A 21,872-nucleotide genomic window follows, 5' to 3' on the forward strand; every position below is an offset into this window, starting at 1 on the left:
TCAGGAGACTGATGGACCGATAGTCTGTCGGGGTTTGGGGGATAGGGGTTTGGGGATCAGACAGATATGAGTATGATTTATATCAGGAGGAAGGTAGGCTGTTTTGAAGAAATTCTGAACCAGGTCAAAAATATCTGCGTTGACAGTCTCCCAGTTAGATTGGAAGAAAAAAGGAGGGTAACCGTCTGGGCCCGGGGCAGCTTCTTTCTTGAGACTTTGAATAGCCCAATTGATTTCTTCCTTGTCTGGAATAGCTAGTAGGTCTTTGTTCTGATTTTGCGTGATAGTGGGAGTGAAAAGGTTGAGAGTATTCTGATCTTCTCCAGGATTGATCGTAGTACTAATATCAAGGAGATGTGAAGTGAAAGTATCTTGAATGTCTTTTATATCTTCGTGCCAATCTCCATCTTTATCTTTGATAACACTGATTTTGTTGGTCCTGTTGCGTTGAATGGCCTGAGAGTGAAAATATTTGGTATTTTTGTCGCCTAAGGTGATAAAGTTGTTTCTTGATTTCTCCTTCCATAAACTCTCTTGCTGGTTGTAGAGCTCCTCCAGGGCAAGTGTGAGTTTGTGGTCTTCCTCTTTTAATTTACTATTCTGAAGGCTTTTTGTAATCTGATTGATGTTATTTTCTATGTTACCGAAGACCTTTTTATTCCATTTAGATAGCTGCTTGCTAAGCTTTTTAAGGTCTTGTTGAATATTGTTGGGGTTCTAATATTGTTTTATGTGTTCCCAATTGTCAGCAATGAAGTTATAGCAGTCAGGGTGGGTCATCCACGTTCTGATAAACTAGAAAGGTTTAGGGGTAGTTTGACTAGGATCTTTGTTGTCAAGAAGGATGGGCAAATGGTCTGATCCGACTGCTTCCAAGTGAGTGACTCCATAAGATTGAAATTGGTGAAGCCATTGAAGGTTAGCCAATGCCCTATCCAGCCTCTCTTGAATCAGATTCTCTCCAAGTTGTTTATTATTCCAAGTATAGGGATTACCTTGATAGCCTAAATCTAATAAACCTAAGGGTTCTCTATCGGATCAAGAATAGAGTTGAGATCCCCAATCATCACCCAAGGGTTCTCTTGGTCTTGATTCAGCTGACTGAGAGTTTTCCAAGGCTTGAACTTGTTCTTGTGGTAAGGGGACCCATGGAAACCAGTAATCGTGATGGGAGTGGGCCAGCTGGCATTATTCCATTCAGCTTGAATAATGTTGTTGTCCGAGTAAATAACTTTGAGGTTGAGGTGGTGCTTCCAGTAAATAGCGAGGCCTCCTGCTTTGTTAAGAGGGTCCACAAAGTAACTAGAGTAGTTTTTGGAGATGGGAATGTGTTTATTCATATTGTATGATTTGTTTTTGGTTTCCGAAAGGAAAATGATGTCCGGCTTGTGTTTCATGATAACATTGAGGGTGTGTTTCTTAGTGAGGAATGTTGAGGCTCCCCTCACGTTCCAACTTAAAATGGATGGATTATCCATGGTGGGGGTGTTATTCAGCGTACTGAGGTATAGAGGCAGACCTAAAGTCCCGGAGACCCAAAGTATAAAGGCACTCCCCAAGAGCACCACAAATAGAAAAATAATGAGCATAAACTAAGCAGACGAACTATAATGAGAAGCTAGTAAGAGACAGATACATTAACTACTATGGAAGAAGACAATCACTAACACTATAACATATAAGGATGAGAGAAAGTAAACACGATAATACTAACATTAAAAACTAATCGAGATGAAAACTAGGCGGAACCCGTGGACTCCTAAAGCAAAGAAAACAAACAGGAAAAATATAAAATCTAACAACAATACTATAAAACTAACATAACTCTATATATATATATGACTGTAAATAATACTCCCTCCTTCCCATTTTGTTTGACCTTTTGGGAGATCCAACTTATTAAGGATTTTCATTTATTACTTCCTAACTAAATGTATTTTCCTATATCACCCATATTTACTTTAGAATATTACAATGAAAACTACATTGGAACTAGTGTAGAACTAATATAATTTTTTTATTAGTATTAAAAGTAAGGGTAGATTGGGAAACATCAATGAAACTAGTAATAAATGAGTCTTATTTAAAGTAAGTGGACAAACATTTTGGGACTTCCTTAAAAGGAATAACACCCACACAAATTGGGACGGAGGGAGTATATCTTTGGAGTTTTTTTTTAATATATATAGAAAACTAACTAATCAGAGATCAAAAGAGAGAAAACCTAAGTGAAAACAAAGATAGACTCAAGGAAGAATCAAAAACTAAAATAAGCTAATCTTAAGACTAAGTCTAATAATATAGTACTGCAAAGAGAAAGAAATAACAAATCTAAAACTATAAACCTAAAGTAATATATATATAAATATAAATTATCAATATTTAATATGGACAAAATAACAGAAAATCTAGAAATCAGTATTAGAGATAAAGGATCCACTAAGAACTACTACTACAAGCTAATCATACTACCAAAAGAGGGATTAAAACCCCTAAGGGTTAGGGTTTCCCTCATAGAGACATTCATGCAAGAAGGAAGATGATTAGATGAGGAAAAGATGAAACTAGATGAACAAGAAACCAATCGGATGAAAATAGAAATAGTAGGGTTGAGAAGATCGACTTCCCTGATGTCTGAAAGAGATGAAAGTACTTACTTCCTTGATGTCGTCAAACGATTGTGAGCTTGGATATAGTCATCCGAAGATACGCTTGCTTTCCTATTAGGTTAATCTACTTTACTGCTCTCTAGAATCCATGTGTTGTCGGCGCCGGTGGCTTGAGTTGCCCCTAATTCCGATCTTATTCTTCCCCTTGAATAGTGCAAACTAAGTTTAGGATATGATTGATAGGGTTGGATTGGAAGCCAAAGTGGAACCCAGCAGTTGGTGATGCTATTTCAAGTGCTCGATTGAAGTTATTTGTTGAAAGGGAGAGGAAAAATATACCCTAACAAGAGTATCTCTCCTCAAAACGAATTTTCCTACTTGTTATACAGTATCTAAGATCAAATGGTTATTTGGATTGAAGAGTGATGAACACTGTGAAAGAATTTGGGTGGATGGAGGTGGAAATCTAGGGTTTCGGTAGAAAGAAAAGAGGGAAAAAACGCCCTTGAATGACGTCACTGCAGACCTTCTCTCTCCTCAAAAAACTCTCCATAGCACCAAAAAATTCTAGTTTATATCTCTCCAGGTACGGTTGCACTTGCATGAAACTCTCTGTTTAGTTTTTTACTACTATTAGTACTAAATTGAATGAATACATGCACATCATAAATTGGGTGAATATGCACATCATTTTATGTAGTGCATGGGACATCATTTAAATTAACTCATGCATGCACGATACAGACTGAGTTCTTGATCTCTTAAATCGTATGGGACTGCTCGGGGGTAACTAGGGATTCAAATTAGGAGGGCTAACGTGAAATTTAAAATTTAAAAAGAATTAATTTGATTTTGCCTTTTGGGTTAATGTAACCAATAAAATAGTCACACAATTGAAAAAGTATGCATATTTTAGAAAAAGTTAAACGAGTGTCACAAATATAAGGTACTGTTGTAAGTAGTTTTTGTTAGGAAAAATAACCTAATTAACTTGTTCAGGAATATGAAGATAAACGATGCGAAAGTAAAAGTAGAGACACAAAGATTATTTAACGTGGCAAAAAACCCCTCCAAGATAGAAGGTAAAAAATCACGGGACCTAGTCCAGAAATCTTCCACTATAATTAAATAATGGGTTACACAACTCTTCACCAAACCTATGGTGGATAAACTGAACAAAGAAACAAAGAAATAAAAATCTCTTACTCCTTAGGATTTGAACAAATCCTAGATTAATAAAGGTTGAAGAAGATAACCACAAACTAAATTGCTTCACAAGATTAATAATCTTCTTTTCTTCAAACCAATATTCTGCTCTTTCAATCTCTCTTGAAAGAACCACTTCAGAAATCTCTCTTTCTCTGACTTCTCTTTGTTCTGGAAGTTGTTGTGTATAATCTATTTCCTTTCATTCCCTTTTATAATGATAAATAGGGAGGTTTACCAATAGAAATAGGAATTCCTTTTTAGGCTTGAAAATATAGAAACTTCTATTTTTTCCCCAAACAAGGAATAAGGGAAATCCTATTCCAACTAGGAGTCCTTTTATTATAAGGAGGGACCCCAACAAACTCCCCCTCCCGACTTATGAAGAGGGACCTACCATCCCCAAACCTGCAACACTGCTACATAGCTCATGCTTGCCTTTGGGTAATGGTTTTGTCATCATATCTGAACCATTGTCGTCAGTATGGATTTTCTCGATCTTCAACACCTTTTCTTCAAGAACATCTTGGATCCACTGGTATCTCACATTTATATGCTTGGACTTTGAATGGAAACTAGAATTCTTACTAAGGTGGATGGCACTTTGACTGTCGCAATGAATGACATAATTATCCTGTTTCATACCAAGTTCTTCTAACATCCTCTTCATCCATAACATCTCCTTGCAACATTCTGTAATGGCAATATATTCTGCCTCTGTAATAGATAAAGCTACACACTTTTGTAATTTAGATTGCCATGACACTGCTCCCCCTGAAAATGTAAATAAGTAGCCTGATGTGGACCTTTTAGAGTCTACATCTCCTGCCATGTCTGCATCTGTGTAACCGACTAATACTGGCTTATCATTACCAAAACATATACGAGCTTTAGACGTACCTCTAAGATACTTCAGAATCCACTTCACTGCTAACCAATGCTCTTTGCCTGGATTAGCAAGAAATCTGCTTACTACTCCAACTGCAAATGCAATGTCCGGTCTTGTACACACCATTGCATACATCAAGCTTCCTACAGCTGAAGCATAAGGAATTTTCTCCATTTCTTCTTTCTCACTTCTAGTTGATAGACACTGATCACGAGTCAACTTGAAGTGACTGGCTAATGGACAACTCACTGGTTTTGTCTTGTCCATATTGAACCTTTCTAGAACCTTCTCAATGTATCTTTCTTGTGATAGCCAAAGTTTTCCAGTTTTCTATCACGAGAGATATGCATGCCAAGAATTTGTTTTGCTAGACCCAAGTCTTTCATATCGAAATACTTGTTTAGTTCTTTCTTTAACCTGCTAATTTTATTAGCATCCTGACCAACAATCAACATATCATCAACATAAAGTAGAAGTATAATCAAATCTCCATCAGGAAATTTATGAACGAAAACACAATGATCTGAAGCCGTCCTGTGATACCCTTGATCTTTCATGAATGATTCAAACTTTTTGTACCACTGTCTTGGTGCTTGTTTCAGCCCATATAAACTCTTCTCTAACTTACAAACCAAGTGTTCCTTACCTTTAACTTCAAACCCTGTTGGTTGTTCCATATACACATCTTCCTCCAAGTCACCATGAAGGAAAGCGGTCTTGACATCTAGTTGTTCAATTTCTAGGTTCATACTTGCAGCCAATCCCAATACTAACCGTATAGAGGACATCTTTACCACCGGAGAGAAAATCTCATCAAAATCAATACCCTTCTTTTGCCCAAAACCTTTCACCACTAGGCGTGCCTTATACCGTTGTTGTGAATTTCTTTCTTCGGTCTTGATTTTGAACACCCACTTATTTTTAAGAATTTTCTTATTCTTAGGTTTTTCAACCAACTTAAAAGTGTTGTTCTTATGCAATGATTCAATCTCATCTTGCATAGCTTTCAACCACTCCTTCTTGTGTTCATCATCTATGACTTCTTCATAACATTGTGGTTCTCCACTATCTGTAACCATCACATACTCGTGTGGAGGATACTTGGTAGATGGTGCTCTCTCTCTAGTAGATCTTCTCAATTCAACTGGTGGTTCATGTTGAACTTCCATTCCTTGCTCAACATCATCACCCATAGGAACATCTTCATGAGCTTCATCTTCATGATTTTGTTCTTCACCTGCATCATCATGCATAACCTTAGAAGAGATATGTGGATCTAGATCAATGAGATCATTACTATGATTCTCATGCTTCTCAACTTTCCCGAAATCCTCAATAGTTTGATCTTCAAGAAAGACCTCATCTCTACTTCTAATAATCTTCTTATCGACTGGATCCCATAACCTGTATCCGAATTTCTCATCTGCATAGCCTAAAAAGATGCATTGCTTGGCTTTATCATCAAGCTTTGCTCTTTGATCTTTAGGTATATGCACAAAAGCCCTGCAACCAAACACCCTTAAGTGTTCATAACTGACTTCTTTCCCAGCCCACACTCTCTCAGCTACATCTCCATCTAATGGTGTTGAAGGTGATAAATTAATCATATAACATGCAGTACGCATTGCCTCACCCCAGAAGCATTTAGGCAGTTTTGCTTCTGAGAGCATACATCTGATCCTCTCCACAATAGTGTGGTTCATGCGTTCTGCTACACCATTTTGTTGTGGAGTTTTGGGATTTGTCTGTTCATGTCGAATACCATGGGTTTTGCAATACTCTTCAAACGACCCGATGTATTCTCCTCCATTGTCAGTGCGAATGCACTTAAATGGTTTTCCTGTCTCCCGTTCTACCATGTTGTGGAAATTCTTGAAAACTGCAAGTACCTGATCTTTGGTCTTTATGGCATATGCCCAAACTTTCCTGGAAGCATCATCTATAAAAGTAACGAAATACAAAGCACCACCAAGTGTTTTGACCTTTAAAGGTCTACAAACGTCAGAATAAACAAGCTCCAAAACACTGGATTTTCTTTCAGATGCATTCCTTTGAAAGGAAACTCTCTGTTGCTTTCCTACTAACAATGAGAGCAAGTGTTTAAATTTATACCTTTCATGTTCGGTAAGTCTTGTCGTTTAGCAAGGATTTGAAGTCCTTTCTCGCTCATGTGCCCGAGTCTTCTATGCCAAAGATCAGTGGAAGAATCTTTTTCAACTGCATTCAATTATCCTTTACACAGTTTTACTTGAGTCCTGTATAAAGTACAACACTTCTTCCCTCTTGCTATCACCATTGACCCTTTTGTGAGCTTCCACTTTCCATCACCAAAGTGACTGTGGTACCCTTCATCATCTAATACTCCGGTAGAGATTAGGTTATATCGAAGATCTGGTATATGTCTCACATTCTTAAGAATCAATGTACTCCCTGTGCTCGTCTCAATTTTCACTTCTCCAATTCCTACGATTTTTGAGAAACCTAAGTTTCCCATCCTGACTTTGCCAAGGTCACCAGTTCTGTAAGAGTTAAAGAAATCCTTACATGGAATAGCATGATACGAAGCACCTGAGTCAACCAACCATGTTTCTGGTTCTGACTCAGTCATACTTAAGCAAGTGTCTCCACAACCTGAGAGTAAGATAATGTCATCACCTGAGGCAACTGCCGCAACATTATCTTGTTTTTCATCATCCTTTTTATTTTCCTTCTTTGGTTTCCTGCAATCACTCTTGTAATGACCCATTTTTCCACAACCAAAACATCTAACTTCTTTCTTTGGTTTTGATCTCCCCCTTGACTAATCACGGTTATGAGGTTTTCTACTTTTACCTCTCCCCCGTCTTTCTGTAACAAGTGCCTCTGAATAAGACTCGTCTGATGATGATTTCCTTCTTGTTTCTTCATTCAACAAACTACCTGTTACGTGATTCATACGCATTATGCCATCAGGAACAGAATTGCTAAGAGACACCACCAATGTCTCCCAACTATCTGGTAAAGAATTTAGAAGAAGTAAGGCCTGCAACTCATCATCCAAAACTAACTTCATTGCAGAAAGCTGATTTACTAGACTTTTTATCTCATTCAAGTGTTGAGGAATTGAGGTTCCTTCTTTATATTATAATTTTCCTAGCTTTCTGAACAAGTAAGCCTTTTTGGCAGCTGTCTTCTGATCATATAATTCTTCTAATTTCCTCCATAGACTAAAAGCGGAAGTCTCCGTCGATACATGATGAAAAAAACTGGGTGCTACCCATTGTCGAATAAATCCAACAACCTTACGATCTAATACCTTCTAGTCTTCTACATCTATCTTCATCGGTTTTGTACCGTGATTTTCAATGGGTGCAGCTAGGTCTTTTGCCGTATAACAAATCTTTCATTTTTTCTTTCCACATCAAGTAGTTTTCTCCATCTAAACTAATCATGCGATTAGTATTCACTTCCATATTTCTTAACAATAAATCCAACCTAAGCTCTGGTACCACTTGTTGGGAAAAATAACCTAATTAACTTGTTCAGGAATATGAAGATAAACGATGCGAAAGTAAAAGTAGAGATACAAAGATTATTTAACGTGGCAAAAAACCCTCCAAGATAGAAGGTAAAAAACCACAGGACCTAGTCCAAAATCTTCCACTATAATTAAATAATGGGTTACACAACTCTTCACCAAACTTATGGTGGATAAACTGAACAAAGAAACAAAGAAATAAAAATCTCTTACTCCTTAGGATTTGAACAAATCCTAGATTACTAAAGGTTGAAGAAGATAACCACAAACTAAATTGCTTCACAAGATTAATAATCTTCTTTTCTTCAAACTAATATTCTGCTCTTTCAATCTCTCTTGAAAGAACCACTTCAGATATCTCTCTTTCTCTGACTTCTCTTTGTTCTGGAAGTTGTTGTGTATAATCTCTTCCCTTTCATTCCCTTTTATAATGATAAATAGGGAGGTTTACCAATAGAAATAGGAATTCCTTTTTAGGCTTGAAAAAATAGAAACTTCTATTTTTTTCCCCAAACAAGGAATAAGGGAAATCCTATTCCAACTAGGAGTCCTTTTATTATAAGGAGGGACCCCAACAGTTTTCGCCTTTTTGGGTACCATCGGGGCTATTTAGTTTTTAGTTTTGTATTTGGATCAGTCTTAAACATTTACACTTTATGTATATACAACTTTGTTAAATTTAAAACATTTAGTCAAAGGACAAACAATATGGACACGTAGCAAATAAATCATGCACTAATTAAAACAAGAAAATAAGTTCCAAACACATGAAAGATAGTGGTCTTCGATAAATATCAGAAGATCCAAAGAGGTTCCCTCTGACATAGTGGAAAATCGAGTTCAGTTTTTTTTTAAATGCAGGTTTCTCTCTTTCTCTATACTTATGTGTAAAATCAGAGTTAAATGAGATCTACTAGCGTTAGTCAAGAGGGATTCTTCACGTCCTACGGAACGAAAACCTAATCTTGATGATGTATCAATGTAATGTAATGACTAACGTAGATCATAGTCCATTTCCAAAATATAAAGAGGTTCTCCAGTTTCTACTTGCCCAAAAACCAGCAGCATCTCCCAAGAGATCACTTACTTAAAGTAAAAAAGTGCTTAGGTACGGGTGGGAATCTTGTCGGGCCCAATAGTCATTTAAAATGGATATGGCCAAGGCCTATGATAGAGTTAACTGGACTTTTTTAGAAAAAGTCCTTCTGGCCACGGGCATTCACGGCAATGTTCTTAGTCTTATAAAACACTGTGTGACCTCTGCTCACTTTAATATTCAGTTAAATGGGGGGTTGTATGGCCATTTTCGGGCCACTCGCGGGTTGAGGCAAGGGTGCCCATTATCACCCTACCTCTTCATCCTAGCATCACAGTCTCTATCTCTTCTCATTAATTCTTTTGAGTTACAGGGATTATACACGGGTTACAAGATTTATACAACTTGCCCTAGCATCTCTAATCTGCTCTTCGCTGACGATCTTATCCTCTTTGGCAATGCAACCAATCTCAACCTACTCGCGATTACTCAAATTATGTCCACATATGAATAGTTCTCGGGGCAGAAAGTGAATTTCCAGAAATCGGCTATATATTTTGGATCGGGAGTCTCGGAAGATACCATTGCAACTTTTATGACCACCCTACAAGCTCCACGCGTGAGTGATGATTCCAAATACCTGGGCTCCTTGATTCTGAAATCAGGAAAGAGAATTAATAGTTATAATTGGTTAATTGAGAAGTTTCAAAGTTCATTGGCCGGATGGAAAACAAAAATGACTACTCAGGCAGGTAGAACGGTTCTGGTCAAATCAGTACTCCAATCCTATACTACTTACCCTTTCAGTCTCCAAATAATACCAAAGCAAACCATCCATACTTTCGAATAACTAGAACGAAGCTTTTGGTGGGGACATTCAGTGGAAGAGAGAAAACTTCATTTTATAAGATGGGATATTATAGCTAGGCCTAAACAAGAGGGAGGCCTAGGGATCCGTACATTGGAGGAAGTTAACTTATCACTTCTAGCAAAGCTTTGCTGGAGATACTGGAATATCCTACTTCTATTTGGGCACAAGTTCTTTGAATTACCCCCTGAAATTAATTTGGTTTCACATCTCATTAATCAAAACACAAAGAGCTGGCAAATCTCAACTCTACATCAACACTTTGATAATACAATAGTAGAAGCCATTTTGGAAATTCAAATACCGACAACAAATAGGGAGGACAAGCTTATATGGTGCAATACGAAAACAGGTAAGTTTTCTTTGAAATCATTTTATACCACTATCAAAACCCACCCTCCTTTACAGTCAAAGTTACTTGACTTTCCCTGGGTAAGTTTTGGAAAAAGAAAGATATGCAACCTAAAATCCAACTTTTCGTTTGGAAACTTATTCCCAATGGTATCGCAGTATCTGATAATATAGGAAAGATATATACTAAGTACTGTTAGTCGGACTTGTGTGATTTGTGAGTCCGACAATGAGACTGTTATTCATCTATTTGGGGACTGTCGGGGTTTTCAAACCCTTCTTACATACTTAGATCAGGACTTTAAATGATTACTGGTATAAGTATACTTATCTCGTTTGGCATTGGTGGAAGGCAAGAAATGAGCTCCTTTTCCAGAATAGACCGATTAACTATCAACTTATCTTCAATAAATCGAAGCAAGATCACAGGTTTGCGTCTCCCTCAACTTCCCTCTCTACTAATACCTTTTCTTCGCAGCCTCTTGAATGGATCCCTCCAGATACAGGAGTTATTAAAATCAATGTAGATGGTGCATACACCTCCACCAGAGCCTCGGCGGCAGCCATAGCCAAAAATCACGAAAGAACTATTGTGGGAACCAGAACAAACATCTTCAACCCTAAATTTGCCTTACATAGGGAGCTAATGGCGGTGGAAGCAGGATTAGATTTGGCTGAAGAACTAGGAGGTTCCTCCTTTATAGTGGAATCTGACTCCAAAACCCTAGTTACCTTCTTATCGGATGACAATCAAGAGGTCCCATGGAGAATAGCCAACGAAATCCACCGTACACGTGGAAGACTCCGTCCCACCCACGTAACAATCCAATTTGCGGGTCGAGAATGCAACACAGCAGCGCATGACTTAGCGCATTCTATCTTAAGTCCATAATTTCGGCTACTTTGAGTTTAGCCCCTTTCTGTTAAAGTTTCAGTTGTTTAGTCCATTTAGTCAAAGGACAAACAATACGGACACATAGCAAATAAATCATGCACTAATTAAAACAAGAAAATAAGCTCCAAACACATGAAAGATAGAGGTCTTCGAGAAATATCAGAAGATCCAAAGAGGTTCCCTCTGACATAATGGAAAATCGCGTTCAGTTTTTTTTTAAATGCAGGTTTCTCTCTTTTTCTATACTTATGTGTAAAATCAGAGTTAAATGATATCTACTAGCGTTAGTCAAGAGGGATTTGTCGCGTCCTACGGAACGAAAACCTAATCTTGATGATGTATCAATGTCATGTAATGACTAACGTAGATCGTAGTCCATTTCCAAAATATAAATAGGTTCTCCAGTTTCTACATGCCCAAAACTAGCAGCATCTCCCAAGAGATCACTTACGTAAAGTAAAAAAAGCGCTTAGGTACGGGTGGGAATCTTGTCGGGCCGAATAGTCATTTCAGCATATCAAGTCGGGCCAGGTAGTCATCTCCTTGGACTGGGTCGGGCATGGTCGGGTAGTCATATCAAAATATTAAATATAGAGTATTGATCTTATTTATAATTACAGGTACACAAAATTACAATTGTCCGTTTTGCGATCACAAATATAATTTTAAATGAATAATTAATCGCAATTACACAAAATTACATTTACATCTTCTCAGTAACGGACTCAAAAAAATTTCTTTGTGGGGAACTTTTAGTTATAATAAATAATTGTATATTATTCAAAAAATTTATATGACCTTCAAGCGTGTGACTTATATCTTATAGTTACACTCCCAACTAACTCGACTACGGCTAAATTGTGTGTTGTATTGATTGTAGTCTCAATATAAATATATACATACTCGAATTATATAAAAATGATGTGTAAAGTTTATTTCAAAAGAATGAGAGACTTTTACGTCTTGAAAAATGATCATCACAATTTACATTCTTAAAGAAGTGAAGGAAAGAGAGAGAGAAAGAATAAACTGATTTTAGAAAAATTAGATAAAAAGAAAGGGAAAGATGGGTTTTAGGTCCAAAATCACAGGGTCAATGGGTTTAGAGCCCAAAGATAATATTAAATAGAAAATAACTCCAATAGGAATAATTTACATGTCTAACCTCTCTTTATCTACTACTACCTAACCTATCCCAAGTTAATAAAATTACCCATATTAGAAGATACAAATAATCTTTTCAGTTTTAAGAAAATAATTCCTGAATAAGAAGTTTCCATCTCTACAAAAAGTTGCATTTTCAGTTTAAAGGAATGTTTCTCTAATCCAGGACCAAAAGAAAATCGACCATAACTCATTCTTCTTTAGTTCACCGAGAGAAAGTCAAGAGAAATCGCAGAGAAAATCCATCTAAACTTTTTAGTCTTCACTTGGAGAAAACCTAGAAGAACATGATGGTCAATGGATTAAATTTTTCATATTCTCGTTTTTTTTTTCAACGATAGATTGTTGCACCGTGCATGGTTTTGTTGGTCTTATTCTTAAAGCTAAGACATCAATCTTTTTCTTTAAAAAATCCTTCAGATCTTGTCTCACTGTTTCTCTCCTATAATCTTGTTTTCTCCAGAAAAATTGCATGAAAGGTAATTATATATTTTGAAGACTTTTTGTATATTTTCATAGTATTTTGTTGATTCTAACAGCGAGCTTGTTTTTAGTCTGCAACGCCCTCAAATTTCTTGTAGCACTTCTTTCATTTTGCATCAATTGTGGAAATTTTATCAATATTTTCTGAACTCTAACAAGAATAACATTTTTACTAACATAATAGCATTACTCTCAAAATGAATTTATCGGCAGTAGAACTGTATAGATTTTTGGTAAAGTTTTCCTATTTCGATTTATTTTACGTTTATATTTTATCATTCCATGAATTGCAAGCACTTGTTTGAACACTAATATATTATACAAATTTACAGCCGAGATTGTGGTTTTAAGTATGTGAATTTACACGTAAAGTTTTTTTAAATTCAGTTATATCTAAGAATGTGGTTAGAATCGATAAGATGCTAGATAAATAATCAAACTTTTATTCATGTACTCTAACTAATTCAGAACAAATGTTACGCATATTATGCTAATATAATCAATAAAATGTTAAAAAAATACTGAAAGTGTTAGCAAAATAAATATCTGTTTATATTATGTTTTTTATGAAAGCAAGACTGCAATGATCAAAAATTCAACTTTTTTTCTTACAAAAAAAAATGATAAAATGTGTTATATTTAAGTATATTTTTAGAATAGAATAAATATTTTAAGAAGATTCGAAATTTAATTAACATATATATAATTTTGATAATGATTTTCAACACAAAGTAATTTGTAGAGATAGAAATATTGTAAGAACATAGAGAGAGAGAGAGACATGGAACCTCATTTTTAGGACAAGAAAGGTTAATTTGGTATGTTGCTCTTGGCAACTGTAAACTTTGGAAATAAATTTTGACCATAAATTTTCCTTCACCCAAAACAAGAAGTAGGTCCACTGCAGGAAAAGAATAAGGGGCAGGTCCAATGGTCAGGAGGTGGGGGTGGAATTTCCGAAACACCCTTCTTCTTTTCGAAATTTACGAAACGGTCATCGAGAAATTCCCGGGAAAACTCGAAAATTTCTGAGAAATAATCTGACACGCCTCCCATCATACTGTGTACTTTCCATAAATTTACAAAATTGCCACCGAAAAATTTCCGGAAAATGCGAAATTTTTTGAAAAATACGCACCTGACATTAATCCTTGTATTGTTCACGAATTTACAGAATTGCCATTACAAAATTTACCAACTTGCCCTTTTCGTTTTTTTTCTCATTTATTTCTTTTTTCTTTTTTCTTTTTTATTTTCTCCCACACATATTTCTCTCTCCAATCTTTTTAAATTTCTCTCTCCAATCTCAACAAATTTCGTTCTTTTTTCTAGATTTATTTCTTATATCTTTCTAATCTCAACAAATTTCTTCATTTTTGGTAGTTTTTTTTGAATTTGTACAAGAAAATTTTCTTGTGTACTGGGAATTATTTAGTGTACTGACCATTTTTTGGATATGTACTACACATTTTTGGACTGGGAATTTTCTTGTGTACCGGGAATTGTTCTGTGTGCTGGCCATTTGGTTATGTACTAGACATTTCTGTTCTGGGAATTTGCTTGTGTACCGGGAATTGTTTTGTGTACAAGCCATTTGGTTATGTACTAGACAGTTTTGTACTGAGATTTTTCTTGTGCACCGGGAATTGTTCTATGTACTGGCCATTTGGTTCAGTACTGGACACTTTTGAACTGGGACTTTTCTTTTGTACCGGTAATGGTTCTGTGCACTGGTCATTTGGTTATGTGCTTTGATGTTTTTAGAGATGAAGAAAATAAAATGTGAAACAAATAAGAATGATGAAGAAGAAAAATAAGAACATAAAACTTTTAGAGAGAAAAAGACAAAAAACTTTGATGTTTTTAGAGATTGAAAGAGATGAAGAAGATAAAATGTGAAACAAAACAAAAATGATGAACATCCAAAAATAAGAACATAAAAGTTTCAGAGAGAGAAAGAACAGAAAATTTATGTTCTTAGAGATTGAAAGAAATGTAAAAGATAAAATGTGAAACAAAATAAGAATGATGAAGAAGATTTTTGGATGTATAAATAAGAAGAAAGAAGGAGTTGAAACAAAATATAATGGGCGGGATCCAAAAAAATTGCCTGAAATTTCGTCAAAAAATGGCGCCATTTTTTAATTTTCAAAAAATCTGAATGTTTCTCTGACATCACGTCATGTACGGGAAATTAATTCTTCGCTGTCATCCGTCAGATTGTTAGAAAACACGAAAATTTTCCGTGAAGAGGTAAAAGAGGGATAAATAAATTAAAAACTAGAAAAGTGTGAGCTGTCCTGACAATTTGGACTGGGTTCTCATTTTTGTTTTGGGCTGGGGGTAATGCTTATTTACCCTCCATTTTCTGTGCCTCTCACTCAAAAATCCTAAATTCAATCAACCCTGATACAAGAGAAAAAACTTCTTAAAAGAATAACTCTAAAAAAGTTAAAGGGAGTCAACATCAAATTTATATAAAAGAAATATAGGACAAATACGATAACCGATTAAAACGTGGGGGACAGCAAGAAATTTAATCATAAAAAATTGAAATGAAAAAGAATTTGATGAAGGGAATCAATCACGAGACCTTCAAAGTGGTCAATCCCACCTCTTTTGCGCCGCGCCCATCCTACATTCAGGATTGTGTTGGTTTTATTTTGTACAGTATTCTTCACCTCTATTCAAAACAAACACTTAGCTTGGGCATGTGGAGACACGTACCCTTCGAACCCTTACGTGGGTCCACCCCTGCATCCCCTCAAGCACTAGCACCAACGAAAGTGTTTGAATTTAAATTCATTACGATGAAAGCCCTTTAAGAAAAGATATTAGCAACATGTGAGTTACAGGCAGGGGCGGACCCACATTAGGGCCCCTGGGGGCACGTGCCCCCATGCCCCAATGTGGATTCCCTATAAGAGTAGTTACGGTAGGGTTTTTTGAATAAAAACATCTCCCTCTAAAGTAACTTTTACAATACCTACTAAATTAATTCCAAACCCAACCTTCTTGTCTCGGAAATCACTAAACACGGTGTTTCTTTCGTGGCTCTGTTTCCAATTCCAACTTCAAGTACAATAGTAATTAAAAAGTAAAAAGGACAATGATAACTTCCTTATAAGACTAGTAGACCACCCAACTTTAGTAACTTTGTATGCCCAAATTAGATCAGGATTATTAACTTAGAAAATTTCCAAATCCAACTTAAATTAGGGTTTAGAGAATTAATAGTATAAAATCAAGTCTTCTCATCTTTTCTTCTATTAGTTGAAAGTACTTTTCTAGTGAAGGTGGCTTATGCAGAAAATAACAAGAGTAAAGTAATATAATTTGGTAGTTCTTTTATTCTTCATTGTGTTTCAATGAAGTTAGGAAAAATTATCGAATCCGTTTAAATGCGTCTGTTGATTTTGTTCGTTTTCTCCTTAAGCAAGGTCTTCCATTTCGGGGGCACGACGAATCTGAATGCTCAAGTAATAGAGGAAATTTTATTGAATTGTTACAATGGTTGAGAGATGAAAATGATGGTATTAAAGCCGTCACAATGGAAGAAGCTCCTGAAAACCTAAAATTAGTGTCACCTAAAATTCAAAGGGATATTTCAAATGCTATTTCATTTGAAATTATCGACAAAATTATTCGCGAATTGGGTGAATCTAGGTTTTCTATTCTTATTGATGAATCTCGTGATATATCTACGAAGGAACAAATGGCTATGGTACTTCGATATGTGCATGAAGGTGAAGTAATTGAGCGATTTGTTGGTATTGAGCATGTAAGCAATACAACATCACTCGCACTTAAGACAGCTATTGATGACTTCTTTTCCAGACATGGTTTAAGCATGGACAGATTGAGAGGACAAGGATACGACGGGGCAAGCAATATGCAAGGTGAGTTTAATGGTCTTAAAACACTTATTTTAAGAGAAAATGGGTGTGCTTATTTTGTTCATTGTTTTGCTCATCAACTCCAATTAGCTGTTGTTGCTGTGGCAAGGAAACATACAGAAATCAACGATTTATTTATTTTGACGGTTAATGTTGTGAATATTGTGGGAGCATCTCCAAAACGTCGTGATCTTCTTCGAGAAAAACATTCTGATACAGTCTTTGAGGCCCTTAATAATAATGAACTTTCTAGTGGACAAGGACTAAATCAAGAAACTAGTCTTGTACGAGCTGGTGACACACGATGGGGATCTCATCACAGGACATTAGTGAGTTTGATTAACATGTTTTCAGCCACTATAGATGTACTTGAGATGGTGGCAGATGATACAAAATCTGATAAAAAATTTGAAGCAAGGGTTTTGTTGACTTCAGTTCAGTCTTTCAATTTTGTTTTATGTCTCCACTTGACAAAATATATTTTGGGTATTACAAATGATTTGTCACAAGCACTACAAAGAAAAGATCAAGAGATTGTTAATGCTATGAAATTAGTAACAATATGCAAGCTACGACTACAAGAAATGCGAGACAGTGGTTGGGATTGTTTGCTTATTGAAGTATCTTCTTTTTGTGAGAAACACAATATTGGAGTTCCTAACATGGAAGATATGTTCATACTGGAAGGGCGACCGAGGCGAAAAACTCAAAAAATCACAAACATACATCATTACCGCGTTGAGTTATTTTATACAGTCGTGGATTTGCAACTTCAAGAGTTGAATAATCGTTTTAATGAGGTGAACACTGAGTTGCTTATTTGTTTGGCTAGTTTGAGTCCGATCGACTCATTTGCAGCTTTTGACAAACAAAAATTGTTCCAACTTGCTAAATTTTACCCTAAAGATTTCTCTAGCATCGACCTTAGAGTCCTTGAAGATCAACTTGAAAATTATTTAATTGATATGCAGTCTAGCAACGAATTTCTTGGATTGAAAGGGCTAGTTGATCTTGCAAAAAAGATGAAAGAGAAAAGAAAAGATAAAGTGTATCCATTGGTGTACATGTTATTGACATTAGCATTAACCCTTCCAGTTGCAACCGCCACAGTAGAGAGAGTATTTTCTAGTATGAATATTATCAAAAATAGATTGCGCAATCGAATGGGAGATGAATGGATGAATGATAACTTGCTCGCATATGTTGAGAGAGATATTTTTGATTCAATTGATAATGAAGTGATTATGCAGCGATTTCAAAAAATGAAAACTCGGCGCGGTCAACTATAGATTTGTATCTAATTATGGTATTAGAAATAAATAAACAGATAGAATTTTTTTGTTATTAGAATTTTCATTTAATATGTGCCCCCACGAGCCAACAATCCTGGGTCCGCCACTGGTTACAGGTCGTGAGTGAGGGGGTGCGACCGCACCGGACCCCCTCACCGCGGGGGACCCCCTTTTTGGTAATCATAAGAGGGGTCATATATCTATAACTGTACAATTTTCACAAATGATGGTTGTTGTCTAGATGGTACGCTAGCGAGTTGAGCAACTTTCAAAAGTGCCTATATAATCCATTGCACCTATCAACGTCAACTCTCGTAAGAAATTTGAGTTTTATTCCACTTCATCAGAGCCGTGTCTGAGAATTTGGGAGCCCGCGGTCAAATTTTAGCTAGGTGTATAAACAAAATATAAAAAAAATTATACGTAAAATAAAAACAAAACTTAAAATAATTTAGACTTCAAAAGATAATAAATAATTTAGTAATTAATTAACAGTGTATCTTGAAAAACATTTAAAGTGAAAATTTTTACTTGAAATTACTTCTCCTTGCATTTTTTGAAGCAAAATCATCAATTAAACATTCGTAATCAATTTTGTCTAAAAATCCACTTTCGATACTAAGCAAAGCTAATCCATTTAGCCTGTTCTGCGACATGCTCAATCTTAAGTATGACTTCAAAAGTTTTAACTTTGAGAAGCTCCTCTCTACTAATGCAACTGTGACTGGTATAGTCAATAATATTCTATAAGCAATGCTGCTAGCTGGAAAACAATTCATCTTCTTCAAAAAGTTTAAGACATCATTAGCTTCGTGATTATTTTTTGGCAAAATAGTTTGTAAGAGTTTCGACTCCACAAACAAGTCATATGCTTCAACATCAAAATGTTCTCCTTTCCTCTAACTATTTGAAAGATTATGGCAACAAGCTTTTAATTCATCAACATGATACCCGCTTAACTTTTTCGGTCTCAGCAAAAAGCCAAAATTTTTCTCATATTCTTGATATTGTTCAAATCTTCTTTCTAATGAACCAATAGCTTGATCTACTAATAAGATGAAATAATGAAGTCTAAAATTTTCCTCACCAGATTGCGGAAGTAATTGTGATGATCCATCACATGTCTCGTCAAAATGTCTTTTTCGACGGATTTCACGCCTCTGAGGAAAAACTGGGTCAACTTGCATTTCAATTGTCATTTTCTTAGCATCAACCATGGATTCTTGAAATCCAGTTTCTCTATACATCTTCAGATAAACAATCAAACCTTTTATTAACTCCATAGCAACATCAATATCTATGTCCTTTGTTTGCAAACGTTTGCTTACCTTATTAAGTGCTACTAATAACTTGTACTAAATAGTAATACTTAGTAGAGGTTGCGTTATGATTGCCTTAATACTTTCAAGACGACTCTCCCACGCGTAGTCGACATTCGACAATGATTTTAGAGTAAATCCTTTCAGATTATCTTCATAAATGCGAAATTTAGTTAAGTAATTCTATATTATCCTAAACAATTTTAGCTAGTATTTGGAATCGCTTTTAATCCATGAGAGTTTAAACAAACAATTGTTGTAGACATATTTTCTCAATATAATATAAATTTATTATTTTTCGCTTTGAAATACACATATTTTTTCCTTTATTTTGTTCTATGTATTAATGCAAAAACTATTTTTTATAACTTTTATATCTCTGTAAATCCCATAATTATTTCGTTTGTTTGTCCATTATAGTAAACTAGTAGAGAATTGTACTTTTGATACATAAGTGGATTTTAAGATTTAAATTTTTTAAGTAAATTAGTTATGCAAATAATACGTTTTTGTATGATTGTGTTCAAGATATTGGGGACAAACTGTACCGTACTTATATATTATGTACTTCAATTTTTTTCATATTATATTGTTAGGACCCAAATCAAAATCTTGCACTGGGCTCCTAATATCTCAGCCACGCCAATGGGGTGAGTTACCTGGTAAGTAGCCACCCTTAAGGAATTCCGAGATGAATCGTGCACAGACCTAACGAAATTGAACCACGACATGCTTTGTGCGAGATTGAAGCTCTTACAATCCTACCAACTCAGTTCTGACCCTCACATGTGGATGATATATATTCGGCATGTCAACGGTTAGCGATGTCAGTTGAGAAGGGCCACGACTAGCTCAAGCGATTCGAGTCAGGGCATGAGCTCATCACTGCTTGCTCACGAAATAAACGGGCCATACTAGCCTCTGCCCACTTGTTGAATAAACAGAACGAAATAAACGGGCCATATTGGGTTGTCCCCACTTGTTGAAGAGACAAACTACAACTAAAGTTATCAGAATTTGAATCAATCATCAAGAGAAGAATTAAGCTAAAATTATTGTACATTAGTAAAAAAAAAATAAGAACTTCCATGGACGAGAAGCAAATGAAATGCTTTCATAAAAATTCTTGTCATCGAAAATGAAGTTTTCATTTGGTACATGCCAGATCATGAATTAGTAACGGCATCAAATCATCAAAAATGTTCAAACAGCATATAGGCACCACCGACTTTGAATCAAGTCAAGTCTCTCACTTTCTCTCCCCTTTCTCGTTGGCTCCATCTCTCCTATCTCACCTGTCACCACGACGCCGCTCTTTTCCTCCCTATTGATCTATTTGTTCTGTTTATATATCGTTTTTGCTTCTTTTCGTTCTACATAAACGGGTAGGGATGTTGGATTCGGAGAGAAATTGAAACCATACAAAAACAGTGGTTTTACAAATGAAAAATAATAAACGAGCCCAAAAGTCAAGGCCGGAAAAAAACTAAAAATATCAATTTTTTTCCATTGTCAACCAAAAACTAGAAAATAAATATATCCTATCCGTTTTGTAGAAAATATCTCTCAAAAATTGTAATCAATCACAACTTCTCTTTCTTCATAATTTTTATTTTCAAAGGGGAGAGGGATAAAAGTCCCAAAGGATCACATGGCGTAAAAATGGGACGCATTGTGACCGTCACCGTATATCACTAACAAAATCATTCTTTTTCAATATTAAATAAAATAATTGAATTGAGGGAACAAGTTGTACCGAAATAATAATAATTTTTGTGCACACAAATTGTGTCCCAAATAACTAATTAAATGTACTTTGTTTTAAATTATTATTTTAAGAACCAATCGAATACAAGTTGTAGATATAAATTATATTTCTTTCTCCAATTGAAGACTAAATTGCCTATAAACTAAATAGTTCTGTACATGAGAGATACACAACTCTAGTTGTTGATTCCTATGTTTTATGATGTGTTTATATACAGAGATGGCATCAGCACTTGGAGTTACATGTAATGCTGGGATTGTGTTGAACTTGTCACTCCTTACTGCTTGCACTGCTGATACAGAATGTTACAACACCTGTTACCAGGGTTGCCTAGCTAGCGTCAACGTTAAGCTCGATGCTTATGCATGCGTCCCTGGTCTCCTTGGACTCAACTTGAATGGCTGCTCGTGCTGCTGTGTTAGCGCTTAATCTCGCGTATAACATAAAAATCTGGTGCAAAGAAGAAGAAAATTAAAATAAAAGGCTGCATCAATAGCTATTGATTTATGATGTCTAGCTTCAGAATAAGATCTCATATCTATTTGTCATGCACCAGCTAGCTATTCTATTTATTTTGTA

General features: G+C 35.6%; 2 protein-coding genes across 2 annotated transcripts; one reads left to right on the forward strand and one right to left on the reverse strand.

Annotated features, from left to right (window-relative positions):
• Positions 1–11,043, reverse strand: LOC147565206 (uncharacterized). Its single transcript, XM_086649234.1, has 4 exons — positions 10,942–11,043; positions 9,898–9,912; positions 9,667–9,732; positions 1–717 (listed from the first exon to the last, which is right to left on the reverse strand). The coding sequence occupies exons 1-4, from the start codon at positions 11,041–11,043 to the stop codon at positions 1–3; spliced, it is 900 nt and encodes a 299-aa protein (XP_086505360.1).
• A 79-nt stretch (positions 11,044–11,122) lies between these two features.
• On the forward strand, positions 11,123–18,203 carry LOC147565207 (uncharacterized). Its single transcript, XM_086649338.1, has 2 exons — positions 11,123–11,165; positions 16,393–18,203. Exons 1-2 carry the CDS (start codon positions 11,123–11,125, stop codon positions 18,201–18,203), a joined length of 1,854 nt encoding a protein of 617 aa, XP_086505464.1.
• The last annotated feature ends 3,669 nt before the right edge of the window (positions 18,204–21,872 follow it).

Source organism: Eschscholzia californica, unplaced genomic scaffold (genome assembly GCF_041429995.1).
Source record: "Eschscholzia californica isolate CP2 unplaced genomic scaffold, dmEscCali1.0.p SCAF_1, whole genome shotgun sequence".
In the NCBI taxonomy this organism is placed as follows: domain Eukaryota; kingdom Viridiplantae; phylum Streptophyta; class Magnoliopsida; order Ranunculales; family Papaveraceae; genus Eschscholzia; species Eschscholzia californica.